Source organism: Drosophila kikkawai, chromosome 3L (genome assembly GCF_030179895.1).
Source record: "Drosophila kikkawai strain 14028-0561.14 chromosome 3L, DkikHiC1v2, whole genome shotgun sequence".
NCBI classification, from domain to species: Eukaryota; Metazoa; Arthropoda; class Insecta; order Diptera; family Drosophilidae; genus Drosophila; species Drosophila kikkawai.
Window position 1 is genome coordinate 31,123,304 of NC_091730.1, and position 17,742 is coordinate 31,141,045.

At 47.6% G+C, this 17,742-nt stretch overlaps 2 protein-coding genes across 2 annotated transcripts in view; both read left to right on the forward strand.

Moving 5' to 3' along the window:
* Window positions 1–17,742, forward strand: part of LOC108071213 (transcription elongation factor 1 homolog) — a 56,703-nt gene that overhangs the window by 18,264 nt on the left and 20,697 nt on the right. The window lies entirely within an intron of this gene.
* Window positions 381–16,729, forward strand: LOC138928259 (uncharacterized). The gene is made up of 2 exons (XM_070284862.1): window positions 381–652; window positions 719–16,729. The coding sequence occupies exon 2, from the start codon at window positions 7,650–7,652 to the stop codon at window positions 8,049–8,051; it is 402 nt and encodes a 133-aa protein (XP_070140963.1). The 5' UTR covers window positions 381–652; window positions 719–7,649; the 3' UTR covers window positions 8,052–16,729.

Below are 17,742 nucleotides of genomic sequence, written 5' to 3' on the forward strand. Positions count from 1 at the left end.
GAGGCAGTGTGATCCCGAACGCTTTCCTTTAAGGGGGGACATCTGAGTAACTTTTTTTAAAAATCGAAAAATTTTTATTTTTGCTTAAAAAATACTTTAGGGTCTAAAAAATAACATATCAAAAGATAGAGTCCGGCAAAAGTTTCTAAGTGTCGAAATTTTCTATTATGCGGCGATGCCTCACATGTAATCATATACGATTTTAAAAAAAACTTCAAAATTCAAATAAGTCAAGGCAACCTATAGAATGCGAGTAAATATGTATCTATTTATATATAATATAAATATAGATTTTTTACTCGCATTCTATAGGTTGCCTTGACTTATTTGAAATTTGACAGCAAATAGGAGTAGATAATCAAACCAAAAAAGCGGTTTTATTCGTTTAATAAATCCAATAAAATGTCCTCATGAAAACGCTTTAAACCAAAATTAAAGAATACAATGAACAATAGATTCAATGAATATTTAAAATTAGTTCCATATAAGATTTAATTCTCAGAATTGTTTTTTCATCACAGAAATGTTGAAAATTTTGGGAGTTTCAACTTTGGCGTCGAATTCCAAAGACATGGGCAATGGTCCACGATTGGGACTATTTTTTAGTAGTGCCGTGATGTATTGAGAGTAGGTCCTACCGAAAATAATAAAGGTAAGTCCAATTATATAGGCCACGTAATTCAAAATGTCGGCAAACATCGGTTTTTTGTATTCTTAGGTATACCGCGGAACCTGTAGGTGATGGAAAATAATTTTGTATGGGACTTTTACTCAGGAGCACCCAAATATCATGGAAAACTGGAAATGGTTCGTGGAAATTTCACAAAGTTTAATTTTGTGTTCCTGTGTTATTATATAAATTCGGAAAGATGTCGGTTATTTTGAGAAATTTTTTCATTATATTTGCATATCTGTATCGCTTGGTATTCAATGTCACCAACAATTCATAAAATATTGGTTCATGCTCAGGAAAAATTCCTGCAGTAAATCCAACCAATTTCACAGTTTAAGTGGCCCAACCCAAAATCATGGGTTGATTTTACTGTAAACAACAGTATAACGACGTAACGCGTTACGTCTTAAGACTGCTGTACAGTAAATTCAACCACGACCTTGCCGTAAAAAGGCCCCAACCTACGAAAATTATGAAATGCAGTATTTTACAGTCTTCAAGGCCAACAACAAAATACACATATCATTTGGAACTTAAGGGGGGATATACAAACATGTAAACGGTAAAAATTTAGGCATTTTTTGTTAATTTTTTTAATGTAGGAAATAGACAAGCAATCTTTGTGAAACTTTGAAGATAGTTAAAAGTAGAATCGTGGATGATCAAATAATTTTATTATAAACAATATTTTACAAAATAGCGGACCTATGGAAAATATGGCACAGCGCCTCGAGCTTTGAGTTTCCCGGCTGTGGACATGATAGAGCGCGTAATTTGTGTTGGAAATCCTCAAACACAAAGTTTTTGTATTCATTACACCTTTACCTTCTATTTGAACCTAAAAAACCATTTTTATTGCTTCCATTTAGGTTCAAATAGATAATTTTATGCTGATCATAATAATTTTTGTTTCACTCCGATAAGTTACATAGTTTTTTGTGAATCGTCTCCATAGCATAGGTAAAATCGCAACAAATTTTAAGCTGAGAAAAAAACGTTTAAAGTTTTTGATGCGCCCACGTTAACACTTGAATACCTTGCGTGCATACTTGATTTGAGGCACTTAAAGTTGGAATTCGATAATGAAACTTACACAGTACAATCTTTAAGTAATACATTTTTTTTTTAACTAAAAAAAAAGTTTGCCCAAAACTTTAATTGGGAGTCCATATTAACCGTATTGAATCTGTACAAAATAACTTTTTACTTTTCGCCCTCCGTGGCCTACCCTGGGATGCTGGTGAGAGACTACCATCGTATTCTAGTAACCTTCTATTAATTAACTTACCCTCGCTAGCTAACCGTAGAACTATGCTTGGTGTCGTATTCCTTAAAAACCTAATAAAGGTGATGTTGAGAGCCCCTTTCTTTTAGGGCAGCTCAATTTCCACGTTCCTCGACTAACATATCCCATATCCCCTTAGTAATAAATCACTGTAGGCGGGAGTTTGAAGCACATGAACCCTATGCTAGGGTTTTATGTAAGGATTACAACCGCCTCTCTGATATTATTATTCGTAGTGATAGCCCTTCTCTACTGAAAACTGTAATACTTGTTGAGTTAGCTCGTAGTGTTGCACCGTAGTCTAATTTTTCATGCGTTTTTATTTATTTATCGTAGTTATTATATAGTTACATTATAATTCCCGCGGAAGCGGGACCCCGCGCGAAATAAATTTGACTCTACCAACAAATTTTACAACGAATTCAAATACACTTCTTGATGTCTTCTTTATCAGCAATACTGACAGGATTCTTCTATACGACCAGGCCTCAGTGCCGGCTTTCTCAAATCATTACCTAATATATATGACGTACGAATTTAACCCTAACTCTACTGACCAAACAATATTCTATAGGGACTTTAGGAACATTGACCTTTAAATTCTAAGTCATGAATTGGATGCTTATGATTGGAACATTATGTACAATTTAAGTGACGTAAACTCCAAATTGCATCATTTAACGAACTGCATTGACTCAATGTACGAAAGGTTTGTGCTACTTAAGCAATAGGTTTTTAAAGCCAAAGGCAATCCGTGGTTCAACAATAGTATTGCTGTAATGATTAATCGACGCGATATTGCCTATAGACGATGGAAAAGATACAAAATAGCAAGTTACTATGATGAACTTAAGTCTTTGAGAATGACTGCCAATTTAATGATTGCCAATGCAACGAGCAATTATTTCGCTTAAAAATTCACTAGTACAATGAAAATCAAACAAAAATGGAGGGAACTTAAAATGTTGGGAATCGGAAAATCATACCACAATAGCAAATTAGACATAGACCCCAATGATCTCAACAGAAAATTCTTGCAATCAAACGTACCTGAAACATTCAGTTACCCTTATTTGGACATGACTGTGAATAATATCTGTGATAATAGCTTTAGTTTTATGTGTGTTTCCCCGTTTGATGTTCTAAAATCAGTCCTTTCAGCAAAATCGAGTGCTGTTGGGCTTGACAACGTTCATCCGACTTTTATAAAAATTATATTGCCAAAGACTTTGACTATGTCTAGTTTCCCTATCTGCTGGAAATCAGCCAAAATTGTTCCTGTCCCAAAAACTAACGGCGAATATAGGTCGATATCCATACTACCATTTTTATCCAAAGTCATTAAGCAATTATTGGCCTAACAGATCAACTGCTTTTTGAGACAAAACTCCCTAATGTGCAATAACCAATCTGAGAGCATTAGACAAGAACTTGAAACAAACATGTGACATTATTAACTCTTTTGGACTTTTGCAAAGCCTTTGCACGGTTAACCACGAAATTTTATGTACGAAGCTTTCAAAAATCTTCTCATTCGCGGACTCTGCTTTAAAATTAATTTCGTCATATTTATATGACAGATCGCAAGCTGTGATCGCTGACACTGGACCCTCTCACGCTATGATATCGACGCGAGGTGTACCTCAAGGCTCTGTTCTTGGTCCACTTCTGTTTTCTATGAACGACCTCCCGAATGTATTAACCAATGGTAATCTTCATATGTATGCTGACGATGTTCAAATGTATGTTTAGTTGTCCTGTTGCTAGAATTTTTGACTGTGTAGATGTATGCAACCTTGAATTGTCAAATATTAGTAAGTGGGCAAACATGAATGGATCAGTCAACATGTAAATGTTTAATTGTAAGTAAAAGATCGTCAAATTGTCCAAATCTTCCTAGTCTTCGGTTTAATAACGCCTGTATTGAGTATGTAGAGCAAGTTGTTAACCTAGGTATTACTATGACTAATAACCTATCATGGAGCGCACATGTTATAAGGGTATCTGTGAAAATATACGGCCTACTTAGGCAGCTCTATATGATGCAAAAGTACCTATCGACTGATTTGCGGCTTATGATAGCAAAGGCGTATCTCATACCTTCCCTAAGTTATGGGATAGAAATTTTCGGGAACTGTGATGCTGCCTCCCAACAACAAAGATACATATTCAATATTAAACGAGGTGATTCCCCATTACGGGAATGGCCAATAGCATATACGGACTTAACTTTAAACTTTGGAGCAATACCAGAAATTTTATTCATTTGCGTAAGGTAATAAATACCAAAGAATTAAAATTTGGAACATCAGCATGAACTAATAATCTAATTATTGTCGTCATTAGCTTACATCTTCTGAACGTCACTCTATGCGCTTGTAGAATGAACTTCCTCAAAGCAATAAGTACCACACCGCAATTTAATAATAATTAGTTAAAAAAAATCGATTTTTTTTTTTAATTTTTTGTTAGTTATAAGTGTCTAGAATATTATACTAAATGGGCAAATCGAAATACGTAACAGCAAAGAGTATAGAATTATTTAGAGCGGACACAGTGTCGTATGGCGGGTTCCAGCGATAGAACCCGCATTTTCCCCGTGGAACCCGCTGGGCTCGATTCTACTTCGAATCTGGGCACCCCGAGGCCTGCTTGCCGGTTGGTCTAGTGGCTAAGGCATCCGACTGCCCCCTGAAGTGCATGGGTTCAAATCCTGGTTAGACTTAAGGTTTTTTTGTCTTCTTTTTGTTTGTTTTTTTTTTCTTTAGAAGTGTTACCATATGTTTGACAGATTTGTGGGTATTTATAGGTGTTTTTAAAATATTACATGTTGTATGAATTTGTTTTCGTTTTATGTTTTTAATTATTGTGTTAGATTAATGTTTTAAATTAAAAACAGTCGAATAAGGTTAGGTTAGGTTAGACCGGACGGCCCTCGAGGGGCCACACATAGGCCAATATGGTCCATAGCTATCCGGGGAAACTCCTGGATGGACCTAGAGACTATTTATGCGGGTTTCGAGATCCTTGAATATCAAGGCGTTTTTCGCAAAGGCAAGGAGTTCGCCTGGCTTCCTCCTGGAGGCATCTTCTAGCGATGCCAGAACTGAAGAGCCATTCTCATTCCATTCTCTCATTCTTGCCCTCGTTAGGGCCGGACATTTGCAAATGAGATGCTCCAAGGTTTCGATTGCCTCGGATTCATCACATTTTCGGCATTTGGCGTTGTTGGTAATACCCAGCTTGACTGCATGTGCAGCAGACAGGCAGTGACCTGTAAGAATACCCACTAACATTCTGCAGTCCTTCCGCGGAAGGTACAGCACGTAGGGGGTAAGTTTCTCGTTGTGCTCTTTGCACATGATTTTTGATATTCTGCAGGTTCCGGAATTACTCCTCCACCTGCTTTTTGCGCTTGCGTCAGCCCGTCTCTCTAGCTCGCTTTGGAGCGTTCTTAAAGAGATAGGGACGTTTTCTGTTCTTTCACTGGCCAGTCCAACGCCTTCCTTTGCAAGTTCGTCCGCGGTTTCGTTACCATCTATGCCTTGGTGGCTGGGAACCCAGTAGATCCTCACTGATTTAGTCGTGCTCAGGCTATCTAGTGACTCCCAGCTTGCCAGTACATTTTTGGAACTGACCGCTGATGATTGCATGGATCTTATCGCCGTTTGACTGTCTACAAACAAATTGACCGCGTCATGTGGACGGTTTATGCTCTGCGCAAGCTCTGCTGCTTTCCTGATGGCGAATACTTCCGCCTGGAATATACTGCAGTAGCTTGGTAGCTTATACGACAGCCTCTTTTCAGAGTCTGAACAGTATATGCCCGCTCTAACTCCTCGTTCCATCTTGGAGCCGTCGGTGTATATATTGAGGTATTGGGCATGGTCTCCTGGCCTGACTTCCAGTCATTTGGTCCCATGAATACTGTTGTGTTTACATCCGGGCACGTTCTAGGTATCATGTAGTCAGATGTACTGCTCATGTCTCGACCAATTGAACTGTGGCCGAAACCTTGTAGCGACCAGTTTCCTGATGCAACCAGACGTTGTGCCGCCTTTCCTGCTGTCGCGCTTGGATATCTAGGGGATATATGCCGATTATGGTTTCGAGTGCTTTGGTGGGGGTTGACCTCAGCGCCCCTGATATGCAGAGCAGTGCCTGCCGCTGGGTTCTCTCCATAAGCTTATTATACGTTTTCTTCTCAGTGGCTTGTCGCCACACTAAGACTCCATACAGCAGAGTCGGACGCACCACCGATATGTAGACCCAATGCATTAGAGCGGGTGAGAGGCCCCATGTGCTGCTAAGCATCTTCTTGGATGCATATAGCGCTATGGTGGCCTTTTTTACCCTCTCTACTACATTGGTCTTCCACGTCAGCTTGCTGTCAAGTACAATGCCGAGGTATTTGACTTGTGTTTTCGGGGTCAGCCTGGTTTTGTTAATTTTCGGGGGGATCAATTGCGGCCTCTTGGTGAAGAGAATAAGGTCCGTCTTATCCGCATTGATATTGAGTCCTACCTTCTCCGCCCACTCACATATCTCCCTGAGTGTTGTTTCCATGATCGAGCTGAGGGTCGATGGACAGACTCCCGAGATAATTATGCTTATGTCATCCGCATAAGCTGTTATCTTTGGTGCTTTCCTCTCGAATCTCCTGATTAGGTCGTCTACCACCAGATTCCATAGGAGGGGCAACATTAAATCCTTAGTAATATACAAATAACAACAAACAGAAAAGAACGAAGACTGCAAATTGTTTGATTGAAGGCTGCTTTGATTTACGGTGTAGAGGGCCTTGGTCGCGCGGTACCGCCGCTAGGCATTGCTTCGCGCGAGGTACGGGCCACCTACTCTGCACGCATCCTTCTCTCCGTCTCCAGAGTTCTCAGCGTTTTCATGACGCTTGCCACAAAAGTGGCAGTCGCGTCCCAGGCCTTCTGGCTGCCAAGCATAGTGGGGACCAGATTGTCAGCTCCGATGGCAGCGCCCACAACTTCCTCCAGTGCCAGCCGCTCGTGGTGAAAACGATGGCATTCGAAAAGAACGTGGTGCGCGTTCTCTTCGACTCCGGTCCCGCATTCCGGGCAGTGGTCCTCTGGGTCGTGGCCGAAACGTTTTAGGTAGCTCCGAAAACAACCGTGCCCACTGAGCGCCTGTGTCAGGTAGAAGTCTACCTCGCCGTGCTTTCGGGTGATCCAGCTTTGGATATCAGGGATCAAGCGGTGAGTCCAACGGCCCTTTGTGGAACTGTCCCACCGGGACTGCCACCGGGCGATACTACTGCTTCTGGCGCTGCTCCTGGCCTCACGCCTCGCCGAAGAGTTTCCCGGCTCGCGTGAGAGGCGGGCTTCCTGGGCTTCTCGAACCAGCTCACATATCGGCACCTGCCCCGCTATGACTAGGGCCGCGTCGTCGGAGACAGTCCGGAAGGCGCACGCTACTCTTAGAGCGCATAGGCGGTACACCCCTTCTACACCCCTCACATAGCTCCTGACTTTCACAGCCTCCGCCCAGGCTGGGGCTGCATAGAGGAGTTGCGACGTGACGACGCTCATGAGCAGCTTCCTCTTGCACTGCTTGGGCCCCCTGGTGTTCAGCAGGATCCTGGAGAGGGACCTTGCGGTTTCGCTGGCCTTTTTATGAACATACTCTAGGTGTTCTCTGTAGCAGAGGCGTGTGTCCAGGATGACGCCCAGGTACCTCAGTGCGCGCTGGGAGGTGATTGGAAGTCCACCTACCCGGATCTCCGCCGTTTCCACTCGCTTCCTGCTGGAGATCAGGACTGCCTCGGTCTTGTGCGAGGCCAGTTCGAGGCCGGCGACTGCAAGCCAGGACTCAACCGCACGGATCGCGCTATTTGCCGCCATCTCCGCATCTGCCAGCTCCTTCGTCACTACCACCAGCGCCACGTCGTCGGCAAAGCCAACGATAGTGGTGTTCGAGGATAGCGGGAGGTTTAGCACCCCGTTATACATCGTGTTCCAGAGCAGCGGTCCCAGAACGGAGCCCTGCGGGACTCCGGCTGAGACCTCGTGCGTTCTGGTACCCTGGGACGTGTCCACGATGAGACTCCTCTCGCTGAGGTAGCTGCGGACTATCCTCAGCAGGTAGCCTGGGATGCTGAAGGCTTCCAGAGCCTCCAGTGTCCGCCTCCAGTCCGCAGAGTTGAATGCGTTCCGAATGTCAAGAGTAACAACCAGGCAGTATTCCTTGGCGCCTTTTTTCCATCTCGCGCCAGCGATAGCGTTCGCGGCCAGGTTTGTGACCGTTTCAATGGCATCCAGGGTCGATCTCCTCTTCCGGAAGCCGAACTGGTTTGGCGCGAGCCCACCAGCGCGCTCTATCGCTGCCTCCAGCCTTAAAACAATCATCTTCTCAAATACCTTCCCAATCGTATCCAGCAGACAGATGGGTCTGTAAGAAGATGCCTCGCCCGCTGGCTTCCCCGGTTTCGGGAGAAGAAGAAGCTTCTGGCGCTTCCATCTCACTGGGAACGAGCCTTCCGCCAGGCACTTGTTGAACAAATCGGCGATCGCTTTGGCGTGCAGTGTGAGCAGCAGTTTGGTCGCCCTGTTAGGGATTGAATCAGGGCCAGGCGCCTTCTTGTTTTTGAGCGTCCTCGCTGACACTAAGATCTCCTGCTCCGAGACCGGGCATATCTCCATGGGCTCCCTGCTCACATGGAAGTTGAGCGGTTGCCCAGTCGGAAATAGCACCCGGACTATGCCTTCGAGAGCCTCAGGGTCCGTTGGCGCCTTGCTGCCAGCGCTCACTCGCTTTACGACTTTCTGGTAGGCCCCGCCCCATGGGTCCTTCTCAACGTCGTCGCATAGCTTAAGAAAGCACTCTCTCTTACTGGACTTTATCGCCTTCTTTAGGGCCGCCCTTGCGGTCCTGTAAGCCTCGCTGCGGGCTGGTAAGTTCGGAGAGCCGCGCGCTCTCTGGACTTTCCTCCTGGCTCGGAGGCAAGAGGAGCGGAGGTTTGCGATGTCATCGCTCCACCAGTACACCGGTGCGTGATGCTTCCGGAAAGATTTCCGCTTCTGCATACTTGCATTGCATGCACGCTCGACCGCGGCCGCCAGTTTGAGCGCAGCATCGTTAGCGCTGTCCGTTTCGTCTGTGGCTAGGCCCGCTAAGCGCTCGAGAACGCTTGGGCGTTGAGAGTGTCTTGCCGATATGCCTTATTTGCGCTGGGCGGGATCGTCCTGCTCGGTGAGTTCTCGCCGAGGGAGACGAGGATGGCCTCATGATCGCTGGCTGTATAGATCTCGCTGATCCTCCACCTGGCTAGGCAGGCTAGTGCACTGCTAGCGTAAGTGAGGTCTATAACGGACCCTGCTCCCGCTCTGTTGAAGGTATGCTGAGTACCCTCATTCAGCAGAGCAATATCCAGGGAGGCGAAGGCCTCCAGGATGATGCGGCCTCTGGCGTTGGTTGAGGGCGCCCCCCAATCCTGGGCCCAAGCGTTGAAGTCGCCGCCCACTAGTGTGTTGCTCCGTCCGCGGATGTCATCGCTGAGCTCGTCGATGATGCTGCTGAAGGCCTCCAGTGTGAGGCTTGGTGCCAGGTAGCAGCTGTACACCCACACCCCGCCTACTCTACCGCGAACGAAGCCATCCGCCGATCTGACGTCGGACATGTGAGCGGGTTCCCGCCCGCACATCCACAGCGCAGCTTTGCCAGTCCGGTCCATGGCCCAACCATGTGTGCTTGCAGCCTTGTATGGCTCGCTGAGCACCGCCACATCCACGTCCAGGTCGCGCACCGTCTGCATTAGCAGATCATGCGCTGCCCTGCAGTGATTCAGGTTCAGCTGAATCAACTGCATGGCGCGTTACGGGGGAAGGCGCCACTGCTACTGGAGCTCCTGGTCGGGCAGCTTTTGCTGCCTGCCTGGTGCCTCGTCTCCTTCTTGCCGGAAGCAGCGCAGAGGAAGCATTTCGCCTCGTTGGGGCACTTAGCGGCTTTGTGTCCCCTCTCCCCGCATTTTATGCAGCAGCCGCTCCGGTCGGTCGCGCTTCTGCAGTTTGCGGCCAGGTGGCCAGCCTCGAGACACCGGTAGCATCTTGGGGGGCCTGTCCTCTCCCTGATCGTGCAGGAAGTCCAGCCTATGCGTAGAGAACCTCTCTTAAGCACCGCCTTTGCCAGGGGGCACGGGAGGCTAATTACTGCCGTCTGTGACTCGGCATAGCCAGGGCGGAGGCTTCGCACTTTGACCTTGGCCCCATCCAAGCTGAATTGCTCCGCGATCGCGGCCACAATCTCGGGCTCTTTGGCTAGGGCGTCCAGCTCTCGGATCTCGAGCACAGAGACCTTTGAGTCCTCTGACATCGCCCGAACCTCCGCCGTTTCACCAAGCACCTGCGCTATGCTCGTTCGCATTGACGCTGCGCTCTCAGCGCTATTCTTCGCCACCTCTAGCAGAAGGTTTCCGTTGGTGGTTCGTCTAACCTTTTTGACGCTATTACCCAGGCCTGCAAGCTGGCTGTCGTCCCTTCTGGTGACCATGGCCAGGATTTCACTGTATGTCTTCCCTTTCGCAGCTATAATGACTGCGTCCGGGCGGGATCGATGAGGAGCCTCGAGTTTCTTGCGCCGCTTTTTCCTCGTGTAGGTTTTCCAGGCGCCTCCCTCGGCTTCTGGGCCTTCAGTCGCTGGGCCGGTTGGCTGCGGCGGGTTGGGTGCCCTGGATTTGGGCGCGCTGGCCACGGGTGTCCCTCTTGCGGAAGTTTTCCCCTGCTTAGCAGCTTCAGCCGGCGTGGGGGCGCGCCGCAGGTTCTTCGCGCTCGAGTTGGCCGCCGTTACTTGCGATTTCTCTGTAGTGGTGGTCGGGGCTCGCCGCGCCTCCGTCTGTGTTGCGCCGTCCTTGCTCCAGACCTTGGGCGTCTGCTGTGCTGCGTCCCGCCTCTGAGTGCTCTCAATCTTGTTCCCGCCCTGGGAACAGTTGTGGCATGCTACTGCAGTTTCGGGTCGGTCCGTCTCCTCAGGTTTCCGAGCAGAGTTGAGCCACTCCCCTATGTCGGCTTGCAGGTCCTTCACCCTCGCCAGCTTGGTCTTCATAACCAAGGTTATGTGTCGGACCTGCTTGTTATTGATGTCGTCGAGGACATCATCCAGGATCTTTCCCAGCTCCGCAATGTTTTTGAGACACTGGGATTCCCTGCATCTCTTAGGTGGCGTATCTCGCTGAGAGCCTGCTGGGCTGGCGGCGTCCCGTGCCCTTTTGGGAGTTTGGGAGTCCGCATTCTCTCCTGCTGTCGGTACCGGAGCCTTGCTCGCTGGGAGGAGCGGGGATCTTAGAACCCTGCTGCTCCTTCTAAAGGCCATTGGACCGTCATCTTTCTCGTCGTCTTGGCTTGGCGTATTAACTACCGTGGCGGCCAAGTCAGCCACCGCCACGTCAGTGCTTGGGGGAATGTTTTTTAGGGCCTCCAGAATCCTTGCCCTGGCCGCGGGTTCTCCCGCGGGTGGATTTCCACATGTGTGGCTGCCACCTGGAGTATTCTCGTTTTGCGAAGACATTCCAATTTTGTTTGCATTTTGGCCCAATGCAAGGGCTGCATTTTATACCTCCTGCCAGGTATGTTTAACTGCCGGCCAATGTGGCTCAGACGCAGACCAGGTAGCCGCCCAATGTGGGTCAGACGCTGCCTGGGTTTGGGAGATTTGATGCAGCTAGAGCCTGCTGCCAGGTTTGTTCTTCTGCCGGCCAATGTGGCGCAGACGCAGATCACATAGCCGCCCATTATGGGACAGACGCTACGTGGAGGAGTGTGGAGGAAAGGCGAGTGCACTTATGGGGTCCCTCGATGGTCAGGGGTTTCCCCGAGACTTAGCAGGTGGGGGTTATACCGCCCCTGCTCGGTCGCCAGAGCCCCGATTTTAAAGGTGGACCGCAGAGCGGAGGGGTTGGCTGATGGTCGGCTCCTTGACCTTTACCACCATTTAATCCCCTGTGCGGGTCTTGATCACGAGTTCCGTGATGAGCAGCAGCCCTAAAAGGTATGCTACCTCCTGGATCGGTGTTTGGCATGTACGTGCTGTAGCATGCAGCTTTCGTCAGCTAAGGTTGGCGCACTAGCGCCAACTGCTGGGTGGATCCTCTCAGCGCCACCTGGCGGCGGCGATGGGTTGCCAGACCGGTGCAGAACTGGGGGCTACCCAACACTGGATCGCAGCTGATCTGTCCATCAGCTGGCGTGACTGGCATGTGCTGCGGGGGCAGCCACATTTGCCGTGGAAGGAATATTGCACTGGACTGGAGGAGGCAACAACAATGGGGCAAGAAACTGGAAGGAATGCTCTCACCACTCTCTCCGCTCTCGCCGCCGGCCCAAATCACAGGATTTGTAATTCGGATTTACTTGGTCATCCGTGGACATCCAAGGCTTGCCGCTGCAGGTGAGTGTTCCCCACTGCCTCACTCGTCCGGCCTGCACCCAGGTTCGTTGGGGACATGCCGCAGCTCACACACAACGCGGATTACGCGGGAGCGCCTCCGCGGTGCATCCGTACTCGGCAACTTCACTTTCACTCCCCATAGGAGGGGCGACAGAACCTGTGCGCTCCTCTCACCATGGAAGCGGTGCCCCAATCTGATTGTACCCGCCGGCAACTTAGTAAATTTTTTATCCACAAGTTGATAGCGAGGACGAGTTGGTCGCTTCTAGGCGATCCATTATTGCGTCCGTGCTAACGTTGTTGAATGCCCCAGATATGTCCACGTACACTCCAAGTGCATACTCCTTATTTTTTAGGGCTCTCTCAATGGTGGCTACCAACGAATGTAGTGCCGTCTCCACTGATTTCCCCTTCGTGTAGGCGTGCTGGTTGGTCGACAGTTGTCTCCCTACATCGTTCCTGATGTATAGGTCCAGCAGATTTTCCAGCGTTTTAAGTAGGAATGAGGTGAGGCTTATCGGTCTGTAATCTTTGGGGCTCACGTGGCTGCACTTTCTTGCTTTGGGCAGGAAGACAATCCGAGAGGTCCTCCATTGGATAGGAATATAGCCCGCGCTTAAACAAGCTGTATATATTGCGTGGAGCCATGGGGTGATCACCTCCTTGGTCACCTGCAGCATGGCTGGGAATATTCCATCTAGTCCATATGCTTTTATCCTCGCAAAGGAGTCTATAGCCCAGCGGATTCTACCAGAGGATATTAAACCTTTTGGGAGATGCTCTTCTCCAGTTGCTAGGTCCTGGTGCTTATTTGCAACGGGTACCTCAGTGCATCCTGGGAAATGCGCATGCATCAATGCTGTTAGGGCCTCTTCGCTGCCCTCAGTCCACTGTCCGTCGTCGCGTTTGAGCTGACTCTGTATGGTTGGCTGCTTCGATAGCAGCTTCCGGAGTCTAGCCGTTTCCGGGGCAGTCTCTATATTGGAGCAGAAGTTTCTCCATGAGTTTCTCTGCGCCTTGCGTATTTCCTTCTTGTAGTCCCTAAGCAGGACTTTGTATTCCTCATTGATGATGTCATCTTTCGCCTGCTTGGCGATTTTGAAGAATTCTTTGAGTTTGTTGCGTCGGAGTGAAAGGTCCTTATTCCACCAGGGTGGCCTGGTCCTCTTTCTCGTGTCCGATATAGGGCATGATGCGTGGTACGCATCCAGCAGTTTTTTGGAGAGGGTCTCTAGGGACTTTTCTATATCTTCCGCGGAGAGATCGCGAGCCGTGTCGCGATAGTCTCCTTGAACTTTCCTCAGTTAGTATTCCGGGGGTTCCTGAAGACTGATTGTTTTGGAGAGTGTTCGAATGCGTATTGGAACCGTATGTACTTATGATCTGAGAAGGATGGTCTCTCTAGGACTCTCCATTCTGATAGCAAAGTACCTTGTCCCCTTACAAGAGTAAGATCAAGCACGTTTGAGGAGGTGGGACCTACATAGGTGTCTTCCTCCCCCACGTTTGCTATACTCAGGTTGGTTGAGAGTATAAAGTCTAAGAGGGACTCACCTCTGTCGTTTATGTCGGGGCTCCCCCATACGCAGTGGTGCGTCTGCACCCACGAGCAGTTGCTGGTCCTTCGGGCTGGCTTCTACCAAGCTCATGAGTTCTTCTGGTGGGGACGTCCTGTCGTGTGCCATGTAGCAGGAAGCTACCAAAAGGCGCTTTTTTCCGCTCTCTAGCATCACCACGGTCAGGTCATCAGAGCTGTAGTGAGACATAAGGTTAGCGTATAGACCCTTCCGTACAAGTACGGTGGTTCTATTCCTGCTTACCGTTGGTGGATGGAGCAAATTGTAATTTGCGGACTTCAGTCCGGCGATGGCATTGCCTGAGGCGATCCATGGCTCCTGCACCAAACCTATGTCGGCGGATCCTTGCCCCATGGCTATGAGGAGGTCCGCCGACGCGACCTTGGTCTTATGGAGGTTGAGCTGCAGCACCCTGAGTGGCATGGGTACTGGCCTCACCTCCATACGACGGGTTGACTACTACGGTCAGGTCACCGTCCTCTCCTTCGTCGGACTCATCCAGCGTCATTTCCCGGTCGGCATCCACGATGGTTTCCAGACCTAGGTCCTTCTCCACCACATCTGCCTTCAGGGTGTGAGCAACCTTATCCCCGGGGTGGCGCTTTTTGAGGCGCAGGTGTACGCTACCCATGCCCCACGCCGTCTTCCCGTATCTGGGATAAAGGATGTTTTCTGCCTCCTTGTTTATCTGGAGCACTGCACTTTGCCCCCCCTCCTTGGGTGATGGGGCGCTTCGTGGTGGGCATGGGAGCTTCGGGATCATCCTCCATCCGTGTGTACAATGACTCAACGAGCCGCGCATGCACCATCTTCCACTGCGCCTCGGTCATTTTGCCGGCTTCATCGCTTCTGTCAATGAGGGCCACGATCAAGTGTCGTTTGGTGACCTCACTGACTTTTGCGGTTTTTTTAGCCTTTTTCGCCATTTGGGGATGGCCTGCCTTCTTAGGCCCGCGTTGCCGCTTGCTCCCCGGTGCGTCCATAGAGGCGCTTTCGGTTGAGCGTTGCCTTTTGTTGGCAAGCGTCTCTTCCACCTTGTTGGCGAATCCGCCAGTCGACCCAATGTGGGGGAGTTTGGCGAAGTGAAGCCTCCCCTCAGCGATTTTCTCCTCAGCCCAGGTAAGCTTTGCCTTCTCCTCTGGGGATAGGGCGGCTTTTTTCTGGAGCCGATCCTGGATGCGGAGGGCAGCCTTGTACAGCGCCTTGGCCTTTATTCCCTCGCTTGACCGCTTTGGCCCGTCCCTGCGCTGGGAGCTGGTGCCAGGTTTCGGTGAGTGGAGAAGCTGCACGCTCTCAAGGTCCGAGTCTGTATCGACTATGGCACGTGAGCGGCTCAACTTTCCCTGCGTAGTTTTTTCGGCAATAGCGTTGCAACTGACATGACCTGCTCCCGTCACATCAGAGGTGTAACCGCTGCATTACCGTGTCCGGGCTAATATAGTGCCCATTGCCCAGCCGGCCCCCTCGGGGAGGGTTCAGATGGAGGATTTTTGCCAGTCGAATAAACTGATATTAAAATATAATTACATATATTTAAAATGTTTTGATTTTATAAGCCCATAGCAAAGAAACATTTTTGTTTAAAAAAAGTTCATAAGTTTCAAATTTTTTTTAATTAATGTAATAAATAAAATAATATACAAAAATATGAATTATTAAAAGCAAAAAAACACGATACTATAAGACCGTCATTGTCAGGGATTGGTCCACTTATCTTAATTGCCGACCAACGTGTTAAGCGGCACGATCATAGGACCGATTAAAAGTGTGATGCACAAAAACCAATATGAATTTGAAATTCATGAATTGAATTCTCGCTCTAGCAAAGCCAAAATGAAATTTCGTCTCGAAATGTGTTGCCGCGTTCACGCACACATACACACAAATCTCACTTACACTTATGCATTGTGTGCGTAATAAACAAAATCTAAAAATAGAACAAGCAAATCATTCCCCGTTTCCCTTCGCCGACAAGCGTAAAGCAAGCAAAGCATGCCAGATGATATAGTTCTATACTCTTTGGTAATAGTTTAAAAGTTATGAGCCTCCGAGCCGGCCGACTTAAAGGAGGTACAGAGCAAACATAAAACGTTAAACGCGATTTCTGTTTTTTTTTTTAATTACTCGTAATGAAGGTGTCCATGGAATAGACTACAATTACACTGATAGCTTATACATTGGATTTTTAATAAAGAAAAAGTGAAAAAATTTTTTACGAAAACGAAAAAAAAAATTTTGAATCACCGCCATTTTTTTATTTTGTACTAAATTTTGATAATTCTAGTCTATTCCATAACAACATTCATACTAAACAAGAACATCTTTGAATTTTTTGTATCAGTCGATTTTTACGATTACTGCAGGACGGTAGCCAGAGGGGTTCCTTTTTTGGGCATGGGCTTACGTCGCACTGTGTCCTGCTTCAGGACATGCTCTAAAATTTTTGAAAATTTGTGCTAAATCATTTCTAACCTCCTTTGTAAACAAAAAAAAAATCCTAAAGATTGCCTATTTTTTGGCACAACTAACCAGAATGGACCCTTAATAAAGTTTTATAAAAATGAAAACATAAACTAGACATAATAAAATAAATGTTCATTGTTAACATAATGACATGCAAATTGTTAGAATAAGAAATACATGTATTACAAGCTTGTGTAGCTTTAAGAAAGATATGATAATTTAAAAAATTAACCCGTTGTGACTATCCCACTAATTAATAAGTTTTTAACATGTAGCGTTAGGAATATATTTACCAATAAATTAAATTAAATTAAATTAAGGAAATAATATATAATTGTTTTAAATCAACTATCAATCAGTTTGCAGGGGCGGCAAGCGTGGTCGCATTGTTCAAATTTTTTGTACACTGTAGCGCCTGATGCAGCGCGGAGGTTCAGATACTTCCCTGGCGCCATCTTGGGAGTATCAGCGAGGCTCCGAGCTTTCGCGATGCAGAGATGCTCAGCGGTGTGGGGCGATTTCTGATGGATCTTGGCAGTCGAGCAGTATAGTCAGTTCGGTGCAATTAACTTAGAATTGAAAAGACGAAGAGAACAACGCGAGTGAAATATACTTTTTTTTTGCTGTTCAATTCGCGTTGCTGCTGCCAAGGCAGAAATAATTAAGCCTAGCGCTGAGTTCCCCTTGGGTGAGTTAGAGAAGAAGTGAAAGAAAAATGTTGGCAGTGGGACTAAGTGCGAAAATTTTATTTAGGCTTGGCGCTTAATAAAAGCCCAAAAACCAACAATTTTCGGCGTGGAAGTAGAGCTAATTGGATGCAGATCAGCAGCTTCAAGCAGCATCCAGCCTACCGCTATAGTCGACTAAGCAGCAGCAGTTTCTAAGAAGATCAGCGGCCGCAGCAGCCCCGTAACCCCCTCTTCGTCTAGGAACAGATAAGCTCATCTTATATGTTTCGCTTTTCTCGCGCATAACCAGGAAAGCATAAGGCATTGTCAAAAAGTTTACAAAAACAATTTACTCGTCCACATGAGAGATTAAAAGGGCATTGTCCAAAAATCACAAAAACAATTTGCGTGTCCACATGAAAAATTAAAAGGGGCAAAGCGAAAGGCGATATATCCGCCAGAATAGACGTTATCTCCTCTCCGTATTCCTCTCGGAGGCCCGCCGAAGGGGCAGAAGACAATAATTGTTAGTTTCGAGCGAAGGCGCACTTACGATCGACGGTAAAAATGACCGCCAATTGTTTTTGTTTGTTTTTGATGTGTTTTTACTCGGCCTAAAATGATTGGCCTGACGTTTTGTTTCTCGGACAGTGGTTGTAAAACTGC

Bases quoted from the DNA above. Each gene is read 5' to 3' on its own strand.
- LOC138928259 (XM_070284862.1), top strand. From the start codon at position 7,650: ATGACGCCCAGGTACCTCAGTGCGCGCTGGGAGGTGATTGGAAGTCCA.